Source organism: Camelus ferus, chromosome 4 (assembly GCF_009834535.1).
Source record: "Camelus ferus isolate YT-003-E chromosome 4, BCGSAC_Cfer_1.0, whole genome shotgun sequence".
Classification (NCBI taxonomy): domain Eukaryota; kingdom Metazoa; phylum Chordata; class Mammalia; order Artiodactyla; family Camelidae; genus Camelus; species Camelus ferus.
This window is the reverse complement of record NC_045699.1, coordinates 28,411,811-28,424,822: the sequence shown is the minus strand read 5'-3', so window position 1 is coordinate 28,424,822 and position 13,012 is coordinate 28,411,811. Positions and strand designations below refer to the sequence as shown.

General features: G+C 36.5%; 1 protein-coding gene across 5 annotated transcripts in view; it reads left to right on the top strand.

Moving 5' to 3' along the window:
* The window catches only part of KDM4C (lysine demethylase 4C), a 360,653-nt gene that overhangs the window by 65,076 nt on the left and 282,565 nt on the right, over positions 1-13,012 (top strand). For all 5 annotated transcript variants that reach the window (XM_014552383.2, XM_032477696.1, XM_032477697.1 and 2 more), the window contains 2 exons: positions 1,018-1,193; positions 6,116-6,230. In XM_014552383.2, coding sequence (XP_014407869.2) covers positions 1,018-1,193; positions 6,116-6,230 — 291 coding nt within the window. The remainder of the gene's footprint in view (positions 1-1,017; positions 1,194-6,115; positions 6,231-13,012) is intronic.

Genomic DNA, 13,012 nt, shown 5'->3' with positions numbered 1-13,012 from the left:
CTAGTCATTTTTGCCGACTTTTACATCAGGTCACATATACTCAATTTCACCTATTTCCCTTCTTTTTCTGGAAGTTGCAGCAATAGCAAATGTATAAAAATGCACCAAATCAAATCAAATTGTAAAAATCAAAACTGCATTAATGTTGCTAGTTTGCTTTGAGGGCTAGCCCTGGGGAACAGAGCCACCTATGAAATTCTTTGTTAATGCACCATTTAATGAATTGCTCTTAATTTGTGATTTGAAGAAAGTGGTTGAGGAGTTCCAATAGTAGTGACTTTGGCCTCAGATTACGGTCTGTCTTGGTTGAGAACATTTTTAGATTTAATTTTTATTTCCAGAGGGAGAGTTTTGACACTTTGACTTTCAGTGTACAAAGTTGGTGGTCAAGTTGGGAAAGTGAAAAGTGGCAGTCTCCTTAAATGTGAAACTTGTATTGTTTTTGTGCAAAGAAGGTTATGATGAAGCACTATTATGTGTGAAATGGTGAAATTCTTCCACAACAGTAATCTGGACAGAGACTGTCCTGGGCCAGAGAATATTCACATTACGGAGTTTCCTGAGTAGCCTCGGGGGTGCAGGTAGCCACCTGTGCCCACAAGGTGAAGAAAGAGTTTGAGAAGCACTGTCTTTCCCCTTCCTGCTCCCTTCTCAGTTGGTAAATGGTAGCAGCAGTAGCAACTATTTCAAGATGAATAATGCAAATACAGATTTTAGTTGGAAAATTTCCACTGGCTGTAGGGTCCAGACTAGGGCTGGGGAAATGGTAATATACAATATGTATTTCTGTTTTGATATAATCGGAAAGGTAAACTTGAGGAGGAATGGATTTCCTTCATTTCGATACATTAAACGTAATGGTTAACTTTTGAATTTCTTTAAGTCCTAAGTAGGTTGTGCTTCCATTTCCTCTGTAAGAAAATCTGATGTGTTCTTCAGTTGTATTCTGTTGGAATATGAAAGCTAAATAACTACGTGGACTATTTTCCAAATAATATTTTATTATTTTACTTTTAGGTGATTCCTCCTAAAGAGTGGAAGCCAAGGCAGTGCTATGATGACATTGACAATTTGCTTATTCCAGCACCAATTCAGCAGATGGTTACAGGGCAGTCAGGACTGTTCACTCAATACAACATCCAGAAAAAAGCCATGACAGTGAAGGAGTTCAGGCAGCTGGCCAACAGTGGCAAGTGAGTAGATCCAGTTTGCTATTTTTATTTCTTTCAAAGTTATAGGCAGAGGAGCTTGTGGTGAAGAGCAGGAGTCTCTTTCAGTCCTCATTAACTGCTTCTGTTTTCTTTTCTTCAGGTGGTGGCCAGCCTACTTCTGTTTAGTTTACTGCTAGGGAAATTGTTCCTTATTTTATCATCTCATTCATAACATGTGTAAATTTTTTTTTCTATCTTTTGATCAAGAGTTTTTGACCCTATACATGATTCATCTTAATTAGGCAAATTTTCTTCTTGTGTGACAGTGTTTAAGTCCTAAATGACATTATATATATATCAGAAGATGTGTACTTTAAAAAGAAAATCCTTGAATGACTTGAAGGGCCACCATTATTATTAGTTACCTGTTGCTGTGTTACAAATTACCCCACACTTTAGTGTCTTGAATTAGTAAACATTTAACATCTCAGTTTCTGAAGGCGAGGAATCTGGGAGTGGCTTAGCTGGGTGGCAGTGGCTCAGGGCCTCTCATGAGGTTGCAGTCGACTTCACTGGGGCTGCTGTCATCTGGAGGCTTGACTGGGACTGGAAGATCTTATTCCCAGTGTTCCCCTCCCCTGGAGGCTGTTGGTTGGAATCCTGAGTTCTTTGTCACATGAGCTGCTCCTCATGTTGTGGCAACAGGCCTCTTCCAAAGCAAGTTACTTAGAAGTTGCCAAGATGGAAGCCACAGTGTCTTTTTATGACTTGTTTCATGACTGTCATTTCTGCCGTATTCTATTTGTTATAGGTAAGTGCAGCCCGTGATTAAGGGGAAGAGAATTAAGCTGTACATCTTCAAGAAAGGAGTATCAAAGAATTTGTGGATATATTTAAAAATCACCACAGTTATAATTATTATTACATTACTCTTTAAAAAAAAAAAGTTTCTGATATGCTGGTTAAGACCTTAGATCAAAAACATTAATCTGGAAAAAAAAATAGTACCCCCCCCAAAGCCAACCAACCAATCATCCAACCAAAAAACACCATCGTCTAAATTCTCTGGATTGATGTACAGGAGATTAAACCCTTTGCATGAATTTAGTTGATATCTTTTTTTTGTTTATTTTGAATTTATATTTGACAGTGAGCACTTGATGGTACTTGAAGAATCTTTTTTCTGTGTGAAGTTACTATTATGGAACATTCTGACTAATCCAGAGGAAATAACCATTTTATATTTAATTTGAATCTCTTTTGAATTTTTTTGGTAGGCATTTGAAAGGCTCATTGTTTCAGATCTCATTAATTGAGGATGTGAAAATTTTATCATAGACTGGACTGGTTTGCTTTCATCCTCTTTAAGAACTCTAATTTTCAGTGCTAAAACAAGATTGCGAAGCAATTTGATCCAACTTTTTGAAAGTATTAGCTGTTTAGTGTATTCTGTTATCCATCTTCTAGTACCCATTTCCAGAGTCATTCTTACAGTGTTAAATAGTTTAGTTCATTTAGTGGAACCTCTACTTGACTACTTTGCTATTCCAAGGGAGAATTTTATACTTGGAAGTAATCAGATTATACTTACTGGAAAATGTTGACTTATATGATCATCATAATTACTGTAAGAGAAGTACAAAGTGCTGTGAGGTAAGCCTTCTGTGGTTGTTGAGGAATGGAGTAATTTCAATTTTGTAGGTGCTGTTGAGATGGATTTCGAAGGATGGTCAGAAGTTTTTCACTACTTAAAAAAGTAACATATGCTTATTTAAAAATTCAGAAATTATAGAAATATGTAATTTGAACTCCCAAAGATACATGGTAACTCAAAATATTGATGAGTGCAGAATCTCAAAGTCCTGTGTTCTCTTGTCATAGAGAAATTTTTATCATCATCTCTAGTGCATTTGATTATCCTAGCATGGTATCAGTTTTCTGTTCAGGGGGAATTTATTTTCCTAGGCATTTACTTTATTCATATCTCTGTTCAGTTTGTACTCTGGTGGCTTAGTTGTAGATTGACTCTTCCTGAAGGTAGCCATTCAGGGGACATTGTTTTCTGTACCACTGTCTGTATACTCAGTGCCTGGTACATATCTGTGAGGTGGTAGGTGCTGTTTCAATATATGTTGATGTGTCATGAAGCTAAAATATACTTGAAGGGGTATAAATTATTAAACAGCTTGTAAAGATTTACTTATTAACAGAATGTACATTTTTTGATATTCCAAAGTTCAAAAATGATTTAAAAAGTAGTTGACTCCTTTCTTAGTTACAAAATATAACTGTTATGAGAAACTGTTTGAAAGGTTATTTCCAGGTTAAATTTTATTTCTTTCAAAATTAATGTATCTTTTGAGTTGGATTAATTTCACTATAATTTTTGTGATGTTACCTTTGAAATTTATTTTTTATATTTCCTCTACAAATTTCATATGAAAATTTGTTTCAAATGCCAGTGAAATGGCTTTCTAAGCCTCAAGCCAAGGCTCTACTTGTCCACTCACAGCTACACTAGGATCGCGTGGTCTTCATAGTGGTTATGGAATGGTCCTAAGATGGTACTAATTTTCATGGGAGGCAGGATGCACCATTCTTTTCTTTCTGTTCATCTATTCTTCAGTACAAGCCCAGATATAGATACACAGTACATAAAGTGCTTGGTGTAAACAGTAGAGAGGATAACTTGCTCATTTGCTTAATAACAAAACTTAATCCAAAGAAAATCTGGAGGCCTCCAGCGTGTCTCTACTGTAAAACTTTGTGGAGGTGAATAATGAATACTCTTGCATCACTTACATTATTGATCTGTGCTTTCTTTGAGGCATGGAGCTAAGTGTTTTACACAGTTGTCTGATGGGAGTCCTCACACTGGCTCAGTTGTTATTATCCCTGTTTTATAGAGGAATAACTGAGATCCAAAGAGATTCCGTCCCCTGCCCAGGGTTGTGTAACTTATAAATGGCAGAGCCTGGATTTAAGCCCAGGCGGTCTGGTCCTGGAGCCCCATCTCTTAAGAACTGTGCTATAGTGAATGAAAGGTTCTGGGTGAGACAGTGTGGTTGGGTCAGTTTTGAGCAAGTTGACACTGGAGTTGTGGAATAGCTGTGATGGTTTGACAGTCCATTAGGGTTGAAATCTGTAGCCAAGTTTCATTAGAATCAGGTACTAACTGAATGAACTGGTCACTTTTTCCAAGTTTAATATTAGTGTTTGTTTCAAATATTCAAGGATTTTAGAATTTAACCTCAAAAGCTGATACCAAACTATAGCTTTCTCTCTCAGAGTTACGGGTTGTTAAAAATTGATCCTGAGTGAGTCAGTGTATAGTGATAGATGCTTTAGATCTTCTCATAGTGAAAGGCAATTTAGGGCTTTAATTTCCAAAATCTGAGACTATCCTCTAGAAGTCATACAAACAGCATCTTTGCTATTTTTTTTTTTTTTGTCACCTGAATGACCTCTGGTTAGGTTTTTTAACTTGTGCCTGAAATTCCTGTTACTACTGGAACTCCCAATCATAAAGTAGTGGAAGGAAGTGGAGTTGATTCTTTCATGCCTGTCCTTTTTATTTTTGGCTGCTCTGTGAGATTCTAGTGGTCTGGGTAATCTGAAGATTGATTTTTCTGTGTTTCAAATACAGTCTAAGTTGTTTGGTATTCTTGCCCATTGCTTAAATAGCAGTATAGTAGATGTTGTTATTAATTGCTCTATAATTATTCAATCTGAAATGTCCAGTAGGCTTTATGGGGATTGCTTCTGCTAAACACCGTGTCTACTATGTTTGTTCCATTGTTTTCTCAGTTTGTTGATTTCTTTGCTTATTTTTTCCTTTAGAAACTTTTTTTTTGTGATAATGTAAAATTATTGTTCAAAATTTAGATAATACAAAGAAGTCAGTGCCTTTCTGTAATTCTTATATGAGAGATAACCATTAATACTGATAATTTGGTGATACTTCTTCCTGGCCACTTAATGTATGGTTATATACCTTTTTAACATACACAGGATCATAGTATTCTTACTGCTTTGTAATCAGCTTTATTCACCATGTAAAGATTTTAATGTCAATATAGAGAAAGATATACCTTATTTTATGTTCTTTTATTTAACTTAGCCCTAATTGCTAGAAATTAGCTTGAGGTTTCAATTAATGCTTCTCCAAATGTTTATCTGTGGTCGTACATCATTGTATACATCTGTGTATTGTTAGGATGAATTTCTAGAGTTGGATTTTAGGGTCAAAGGTATACATTTTTTAAAGCTATTGAAATGTGTTGAAAAATTATACTCTGGTACCAGTTTATATTCTGACTCCAGCTGTGTAAGAGAGGTCTCATTATTTACTAGCATTATGTATTAAGCACCAATCTAATAACTGCAAAATGTCTAATTTTTGTTTTTTTTTTATTTTTAGTGAGATTGTCCTTTGTCAATTTTTCTATAGAAAATTATAAGGAATTATGAGAAATTTATATATGATGTATGTAATTATAAACTACATATATTCTAATTTATGTTTCGTCTTCAATGTAAACATATGAAATTTCCTAGTATAGTAGTTGTATAACTATATATATATAGTATAATGGTATAGTAATATATATGTAATATATGTACTATATATAGAGTATAGTAGTAGTAAAGATTTTAGGAAATGTTTTGAAAGCTTAAACAGGGAATTTTAATTACTTTTCTGCTTCTGTTGTTGATACTTCATGAAAATATTTTGCTTCTTAGTCAAAGTGGAGTTTTCTTATTGGGTTATTGAGGAATTGGAGTCTTTAGAGATCCATAATCAATACATTTCTATATTTACTTGTTAGATTTGGCAACATGAGCTGCTGCAGTATTTTCATTTTGATAGGACTTTGTTTAGAAAGTGATTTAAATCAAATGGGTGGGGAAAGTCTTAAAATTGTCTTACTGGTTTGTGCTTATTTTTCATCTACCTTTTCTAGATATTGTACTCCAAGATACTTGGATTATGAAGATTTGGAGCGCAAGTACTGGAAGAACTTAACCTTCGTGGCACCCATTTATGGTGCAGACATTAATGGCAGCATATATGATGAGGTATATTTCTATTATATTAGGTTTTGTAAAGGGTCGTTTCATGTTGCTGTTTTTGTTTCCATTTTAGGTGGTGAAGAAGTAGTCATTTGTTGTGCTTTTGTGACCCATAATTCCTCATAGGACAAGAGGAAATAAAAACCCATCAATATGATTTCTGGTGCTGCTGTTTTTCAGACTAAAGTAGTTAATTGTACAAGTGCCTGAGACTGTTCAAAGTAATATGTATGTGCTTTTCTGGCTAATCTTTAAATTACATTCACATTTTTTAAAAGCAAAGCACATTTTAAAAATACTTGGAAAACAGGAAATATTATTTATATTGCTACCACCTTAAGGCAGAAGTAGTATTTTAGTATGTATTTTTCTGTAGTTTTTCCTTCATCATTTGAAACATGCTTATATTGTTTTCCCCCCTCACAAATTGTGAGAATTTTTTTAAAGTATGTATTATTACAGTCTTTCCAGTTATTTTTCAATAGAATGTAATCCACTTGATATCATCTAATCCTTTTTGCCTTTTTCTGATACTTGTAAACCTTATTTAAAAAATTTTTATTTTCCTTTTTGAAACCTTTTATCTTCTCACATTGTTTTATTTTGAAAAATTTCTTGCTTACCAAAAGGTTGAATTAGTGCTATGAACACCAGATACCTATGTGTAGATTCCCCAGTTGTTAATATTTGCCTCATTTGCTTTATGAAAATCCGTATAGAAAAATTGAAATTGTGCCACTACGTCATATCCAGAAATGTATAAAGAACTCCATCATTCTCTATCATTCCGTCCTTGTCTGTGTCTGTCTCTCTGCTGTAACATTTGGAAGTAAGTTGCAGACACATGACGGATCACCCTTAATTATTTTAGTATGTATCTTTCAATTACAAGGCAATTTAACTTTTGTATAATATCTAATATGCAGACCATATTCATAGATCCCTAATTTTCCAAGTAATGTTCTTTATAAACTTCTTTTTTTTCTCCATATGAATGATAGAGCCAAGGATTTCCCTTTAAAATTAGTAAGTGATCTATAGGGTGATATTTAGAGACTAGACCTGTTCCCCAATAGCCTTTCACCCAGGGAATTTGTATGCATTGATAATCCTTGCCTGAGTCAATTATCATACTATTTTTAAACCTTTTATATTTTGATATATAAACTGCAAATTCCCTAAAACATAGACTTAGAGTTTCAAAAATTACTGTAAGGTGATCACCTATGTATCATCACTGACATCAAGGAAAACATCACCGGCACCCTAGAGTTCCCCTACCTACATATTACAGTCTCCCCTCTTTCCTCCAGAAGTAATCACTATTCAGACCTTATGGTAATCACTCCCTTTTTTTTCCCTTGAAAATGCAGCTCATTGTATCTTGTTTCTGAGTTTTATATAACTTGAAGAATTATTCATTATATACTCTTACATGTCTGGCTTCTGTCACACCTTATTAGATTTCTAAGCTTTTACTGTATTGGGTGTAGGAGCAGTTCATTCATTTTCATTGCTGTATAGTATTTGATTATATGATTGCACCCCAGATTATTTGTTCTGCTACTAATGATCATTTTGATGGCTTCTAGTTTTGAGTTGCAAGCACAAAATGTCTGTGAATGCTCTACACGTGTTTTCTGGGGCATGGAAGCTTGCATTTCTATCAGGTGTATGGCCTAGAAGTGGTTACAGGGTGTATACATGGTTAGAAAATTATTTTCTAGTTTACACCGTTCTGTACCAATGTTTGCTGCATACTGATAATTGCCCATTGCTCCACAACTTCCCTGACACTTTGTATTGTTCTTTTAATTTTAGTCATTCCAAAATTAAATGAGGGTGTGTAGTTTTGTAGTTTGAAATCACATTAATTTTTTTGTCTGTGTTCATTGGCTATTTTGATTTCTTCTTAATCAAAATGCCTCTTCAGACCTCTTGTACATTTTTCTTTTGTGTCATGGTTTTCTTACTGATGTAGAATTCTTTACACATTTCTGGATATGAGGTAGTGACACAATTTCAGTTTTTCTATATGGATTTTCAGTTGTTGAACACTGTTATTGAAAGGACAATTCTTATCTTTGAAAGTGGACTGGCTGATAGATGATACTATGGAATTACTATTGTCCATAATTAGATGTAATGATGGCATGGCGGCTATATATATTTTTTTGCAAAAATAATTGAGGTAGAGCAGCATATTTGGGGTGATTTTCTGAATAGTTGACATAAAACCACCGTGAGGTAGCTTTTCATATTTGATAGTAAAATAATGTAATTGTTGACAGCACACATGAGCCTGATGGACTTTGGTTTGCTGTGCTTATCATTTTACTGCTTGTGTTTGAAAACCAGTTACACATTGGCATTGCTTCAAGGGAACATTGACTTTAGACTTCAAATTTGAGTAACTTTAGTTATTAAAATCCAATGAACAAAATCCACTGGTTTGTAAACATGCACTTTTAAAACATCCTCATCATTTACAGGTTTTGGAGCCAGGAATCTGTCATTTTGGTAGGACCCACAAGGCATAATACTTTATGGAATTTCTGTAGGCACACTTAGTAGCTCCAGAGCTGAGCTGACATTTTCAGTGCTTTTGTAGCATAAAGAAAGGCATGAGAGAGATGTTGTAAACTGCTGCTGGTAAACAAAACCAATCACACTCAAGGTACATAAATTCGAACAAATGAAAAATAGCCTGTATATTTGCTCCCTTGAGGTAGATGCAGAGTAATAAGAGAAAGAGTGAATTAAAGAGAGTGATGTAGAGTGAATGTGATAATAACCTGTAACTGTCAGAAACATTTGAAGTCATCACAATGAATGTGCAATGAAAAAAGCCCATGTATTGTTTTGCTCTTTATTGTTGTATCTTTGCATTATTTAACTGTTCAGTTCAATATTTAAATTGTGTTGGGAACTGGTCTTTTATGGTTTCAGGCATCATTTTGAAAGGGATTATAGTCATCAAATTGCAGTTCACCCCCTGCCCCCAATTTTTAGCTATAGCTATTTCCTTTAATGTTAAAAGATGGAATTGAAAAGCCATAGCCTTTTGGTGAAGGTGGGGGTTCTTGAAGAGGGTGTGGGGAGGTAAGAGAAATAGTTTGTGCAGGGTGCAAAGATGAATAAGGATCCAGGTTTTGCAATAAGTCACAGACTTGAGGGGCAGAGGAGCAGTAAGATGTAATGCTCTTGGCCATAAAGGCAAGTGTGGGGTTCCAGGGAGCCTGGAGGAGAGACACTTAGAGTAGGTAGATTGCCACTGAAGGAAGACTTTTTGGAGGAGAGAGGACATCTGAGCTTGGCATAGATGAGCGAGTTCAAGTCAGGTAGAGGAAGGAGAGAGAAGAATGGGGCAGGAACTAGGTAAATCTGAGGCTAAGACTACACTTAATAGTCTCTGTATTTTTACTGAATTGAGACTTTTTGGTGAACATGGGCTTGAGGAGGTTGAGGCAGACCTGGAATTGTGGCTCTGGGGAGAGGGCTCGACCTGGCCAGAGACAGGGCTGTAGTGGTCCTTGCTGCTCAGATGTTTGTCTTGCAGCACCGGGCAAGTCTTTTAAGGGGCAAAGGAGGTGCCTTTGTAGTGTTGATCCAGGCTTGTATACAACACAGGAATTTAGGGGTGAGGGTAACTAGTTGAGGACAATCAGCCTTGATAGTCAGGGGAGTAGGGCCTGGAGATTCCAGAGCCTGAGTCTTGGCCCCTCTTTCATTTGACTGCTGCTTTCAGAGCTTGACTTCCTTAAGATATACTTAAAAATCCCAATCAACACCATGGGCAGCAGCCTGTGACAGCAGCAGTGCTAACATGATTTAAGCAAGTTACTGTTTTTTGAACTAAAATGTCAAGACTATCAAAGGCATGCTATGACAAAGTGCAGCCTTTGGGTGTGTGATAGAAAGCCCAGCTTGGCAGCTAGATTCTGCCTGTTGCTTCTCTTTGTAAATTAAGTTTTGTTGGAGCGTAGCCTTACCTGTTCATTAACATATTACGTGTGACTATTGTGTATTACAGAGGCAGAGCTGAGTAGCTGTGACAGAGACTGTATGGCCTGCAAAAGTTAGAATATTTACCATCTTGCCTTTTGCGGAAAAAGTTTGCCAACCCCTAATATAGAGGCATAATTATTTGCTGTTGGGGAAGGATGCTCAAAACCTTTTTGAGATAGATGGGCTATAGCTAAAGTTCTGAATGTTTTTGGGAGACTCATATTGACTACATTGGTACCTTGAAATGAAATTCAAGTGTTTGGTAATGTTAGGAACCTTCTGTAAAGTAAAGAAGTTCTTGATCTTCGAAATAGAGCCACTCATGTTCTTGGGTGGCCCTTGGTGATTCCTTGGAAACAGTAACAGAAATATGAGTCCTAAGATTTGAAAAGAAATTTTTTTCTGGTTATGTTTTACTAAGGGTTTGTCCACTGATAAAGAGAGTTTTTAATTAGCCTTTGCTAACTGTACATTTAACAAATTCGACCTCTGATAAAAGAAGCATGGGAGTTTCTTCAGGAAACAAACACATGAAAAAGGAGACAAAGAAAAGAGGAGCAGGGAGTAAAAAGCCCTGTAACTGTAGGTTGACTAAGGGACATGTAAATCAGCAGATATCTGTAGGAGAGAAGGAACATTTCTGGGATTGCCAACAGCCACACTTCTGCAGACCTTTGAAGACAGAGTGTTTCTCTTTGTTCTGTGTGTGACAGCTAAGAGTAGGCATCACCATTGTTTACTTATACTAGTACGGTGACAGGAAGTCATTCAGGCTTGTGTTCTGTGCTCATTTGTGTTCTGAGCTGCATTTGTGAGAATGCCTGTCATCTGGTATAACGGTGATCCTCTTAGTGGTAATGGTTCATTAAATCGAAGTTTAAAATGAAGTCCCACATGCTTTTCTTAGGCTGGCTGTTATCTTCTTAGTTGATAACACCAGAAGGATTTCCAGAGTATTGTCTGTTTTCAAAAGAGTCTTCTTTGCAAGATTTTCTTTTTGTTGAGTGTTGGTAGACACCACCTAAGCCTCACCTGTCTCCTGCATTGTCCAGACTTTCTGAGTTGAACACCGCATTCATATCCCAACAGGCAGTGTTGTCTGCAGAGGCCTGTTTAAGCTCATGTTTTCAGAGTAGTACACCAGCAAGGTTCCCACTTCACAGTAATTTAGCCTTCTTTGGATGCTTTATGTCCAGGTGTTTCTTTCTTCTGAATAAGAATATTCATCTTAAAAATGTTTGCTTTTTATAAGTAACACTTCTTCAAGAAGGTGAACTAAATTCTTTGAGAATGAATTTTTATGAGTTCTAGATTTCTTTTATATTAGAACTTTGTCAAGAACCCCTTTATAAGAAATCTGTTGGCTGAAGCATTGTAATCTTTTTATACCAACATTTATCTTAATGACACTTAGCCTTAGATGACATTTTTTCTCTTACCACAATGGAATAGCTTAAATACCTTCATCCACCAGATGGCACTCTTGGACAACAAATATATCTAAGGCTGTGAGTTTCCAAATGAGGTAAAACAGTTTAAACTGTTTGAGTCACCAGGAGAGTTCCTTTCCATTTTGTATTTTTATCATATCAGGATAACATTTATACTGAATAAGAAATGATTTGAAGCCAGAACACTAACTGTATGTATAATTTTTAATCCAGTGCAAAATATCATCATTCTAGACATGTTTTACTACTGAGAGAGCTATTGGCCTGGAATCACGACTTTCAGATTTTAATTCTGTGAAATATGGCTTCTAGTTAATCAAAACTCATTACCTGCCAGCATGTTATGGCTAATCTTTAGTGAATTAAGTCAGCCTGCATGATCTCAAGTTATGCCATCCAGACAGGGAAGGTGATGGTAGTTCTTCTACTCACTGGTCACATTGTATCCAGAGTGTCCCATCAGTTCTGGAAGCTATGTTTTTGGAGGGTTATTGCTAGGGAATTGTTGATAGAATAGAGTTAAGCCCAGATGCAGGCTGACCTCAGAGTACATGGCTACTGCCCTCAAGTATCTGTCAGATATGTGAGAGGGTTAGGTGGTACTGCTCTGGGGAAGATCACTTTTGTCACTGGAAGAACTTTCTAAAAAATAACAGCTGCTTCAGAACAGATCGGGCTGCCACGTGAGAGGTAAGGAACTACTGATCTCGGAATGTTCACGGGGAAAATGGTCTGATCTTGTGTTAGAAATGGTTTAGAAGAATTTTGGGTTGGATAGGATTTGGATAGAAATAGTCGTTTCTGTTTTACTTCTCTTCTTTACCTCTCAACTGATAAACTTCACAATTAAAGTATACTTAGATGTTCAATTAAGTGCTGACTTGATAAACAAACAAATATATGTCGAGTCCCATGCTGAGTGGTTTGTGGGGGTGTGAGAAGTGTTAGGGATGTCAGGGGTTTGCCAGTGGAGGGTGTTTACTAGGTAGCTGGAGAGTCATGAAAGGTTCCCCTAAGGGATACCTGGCAAGTACAGGGCAGACTAGGTGCCCCGTGGTTGGTGTGAATACTGTGTACCATAGGCATGTAAGGAGGTTATGCTTTTTGGGCATTGGCACAGTCCCCGAGATTGTGGTGAGAATTCAGGGCATCAAGTGGGCATCAGACATGTGAACCACAGTGGGGAGTGAGGATGCTAAGAGGGTTCCTGTGGTGCTGGATGATCAGTGTGCCCAGAGGGGTGGATGACTGTGGGAAACAGGCAGAGGGAATTACTGAAGGGGAAGGAACCTGAAACCCAGAGGTGAAAAGCCACAGTTTTAGTGCTGA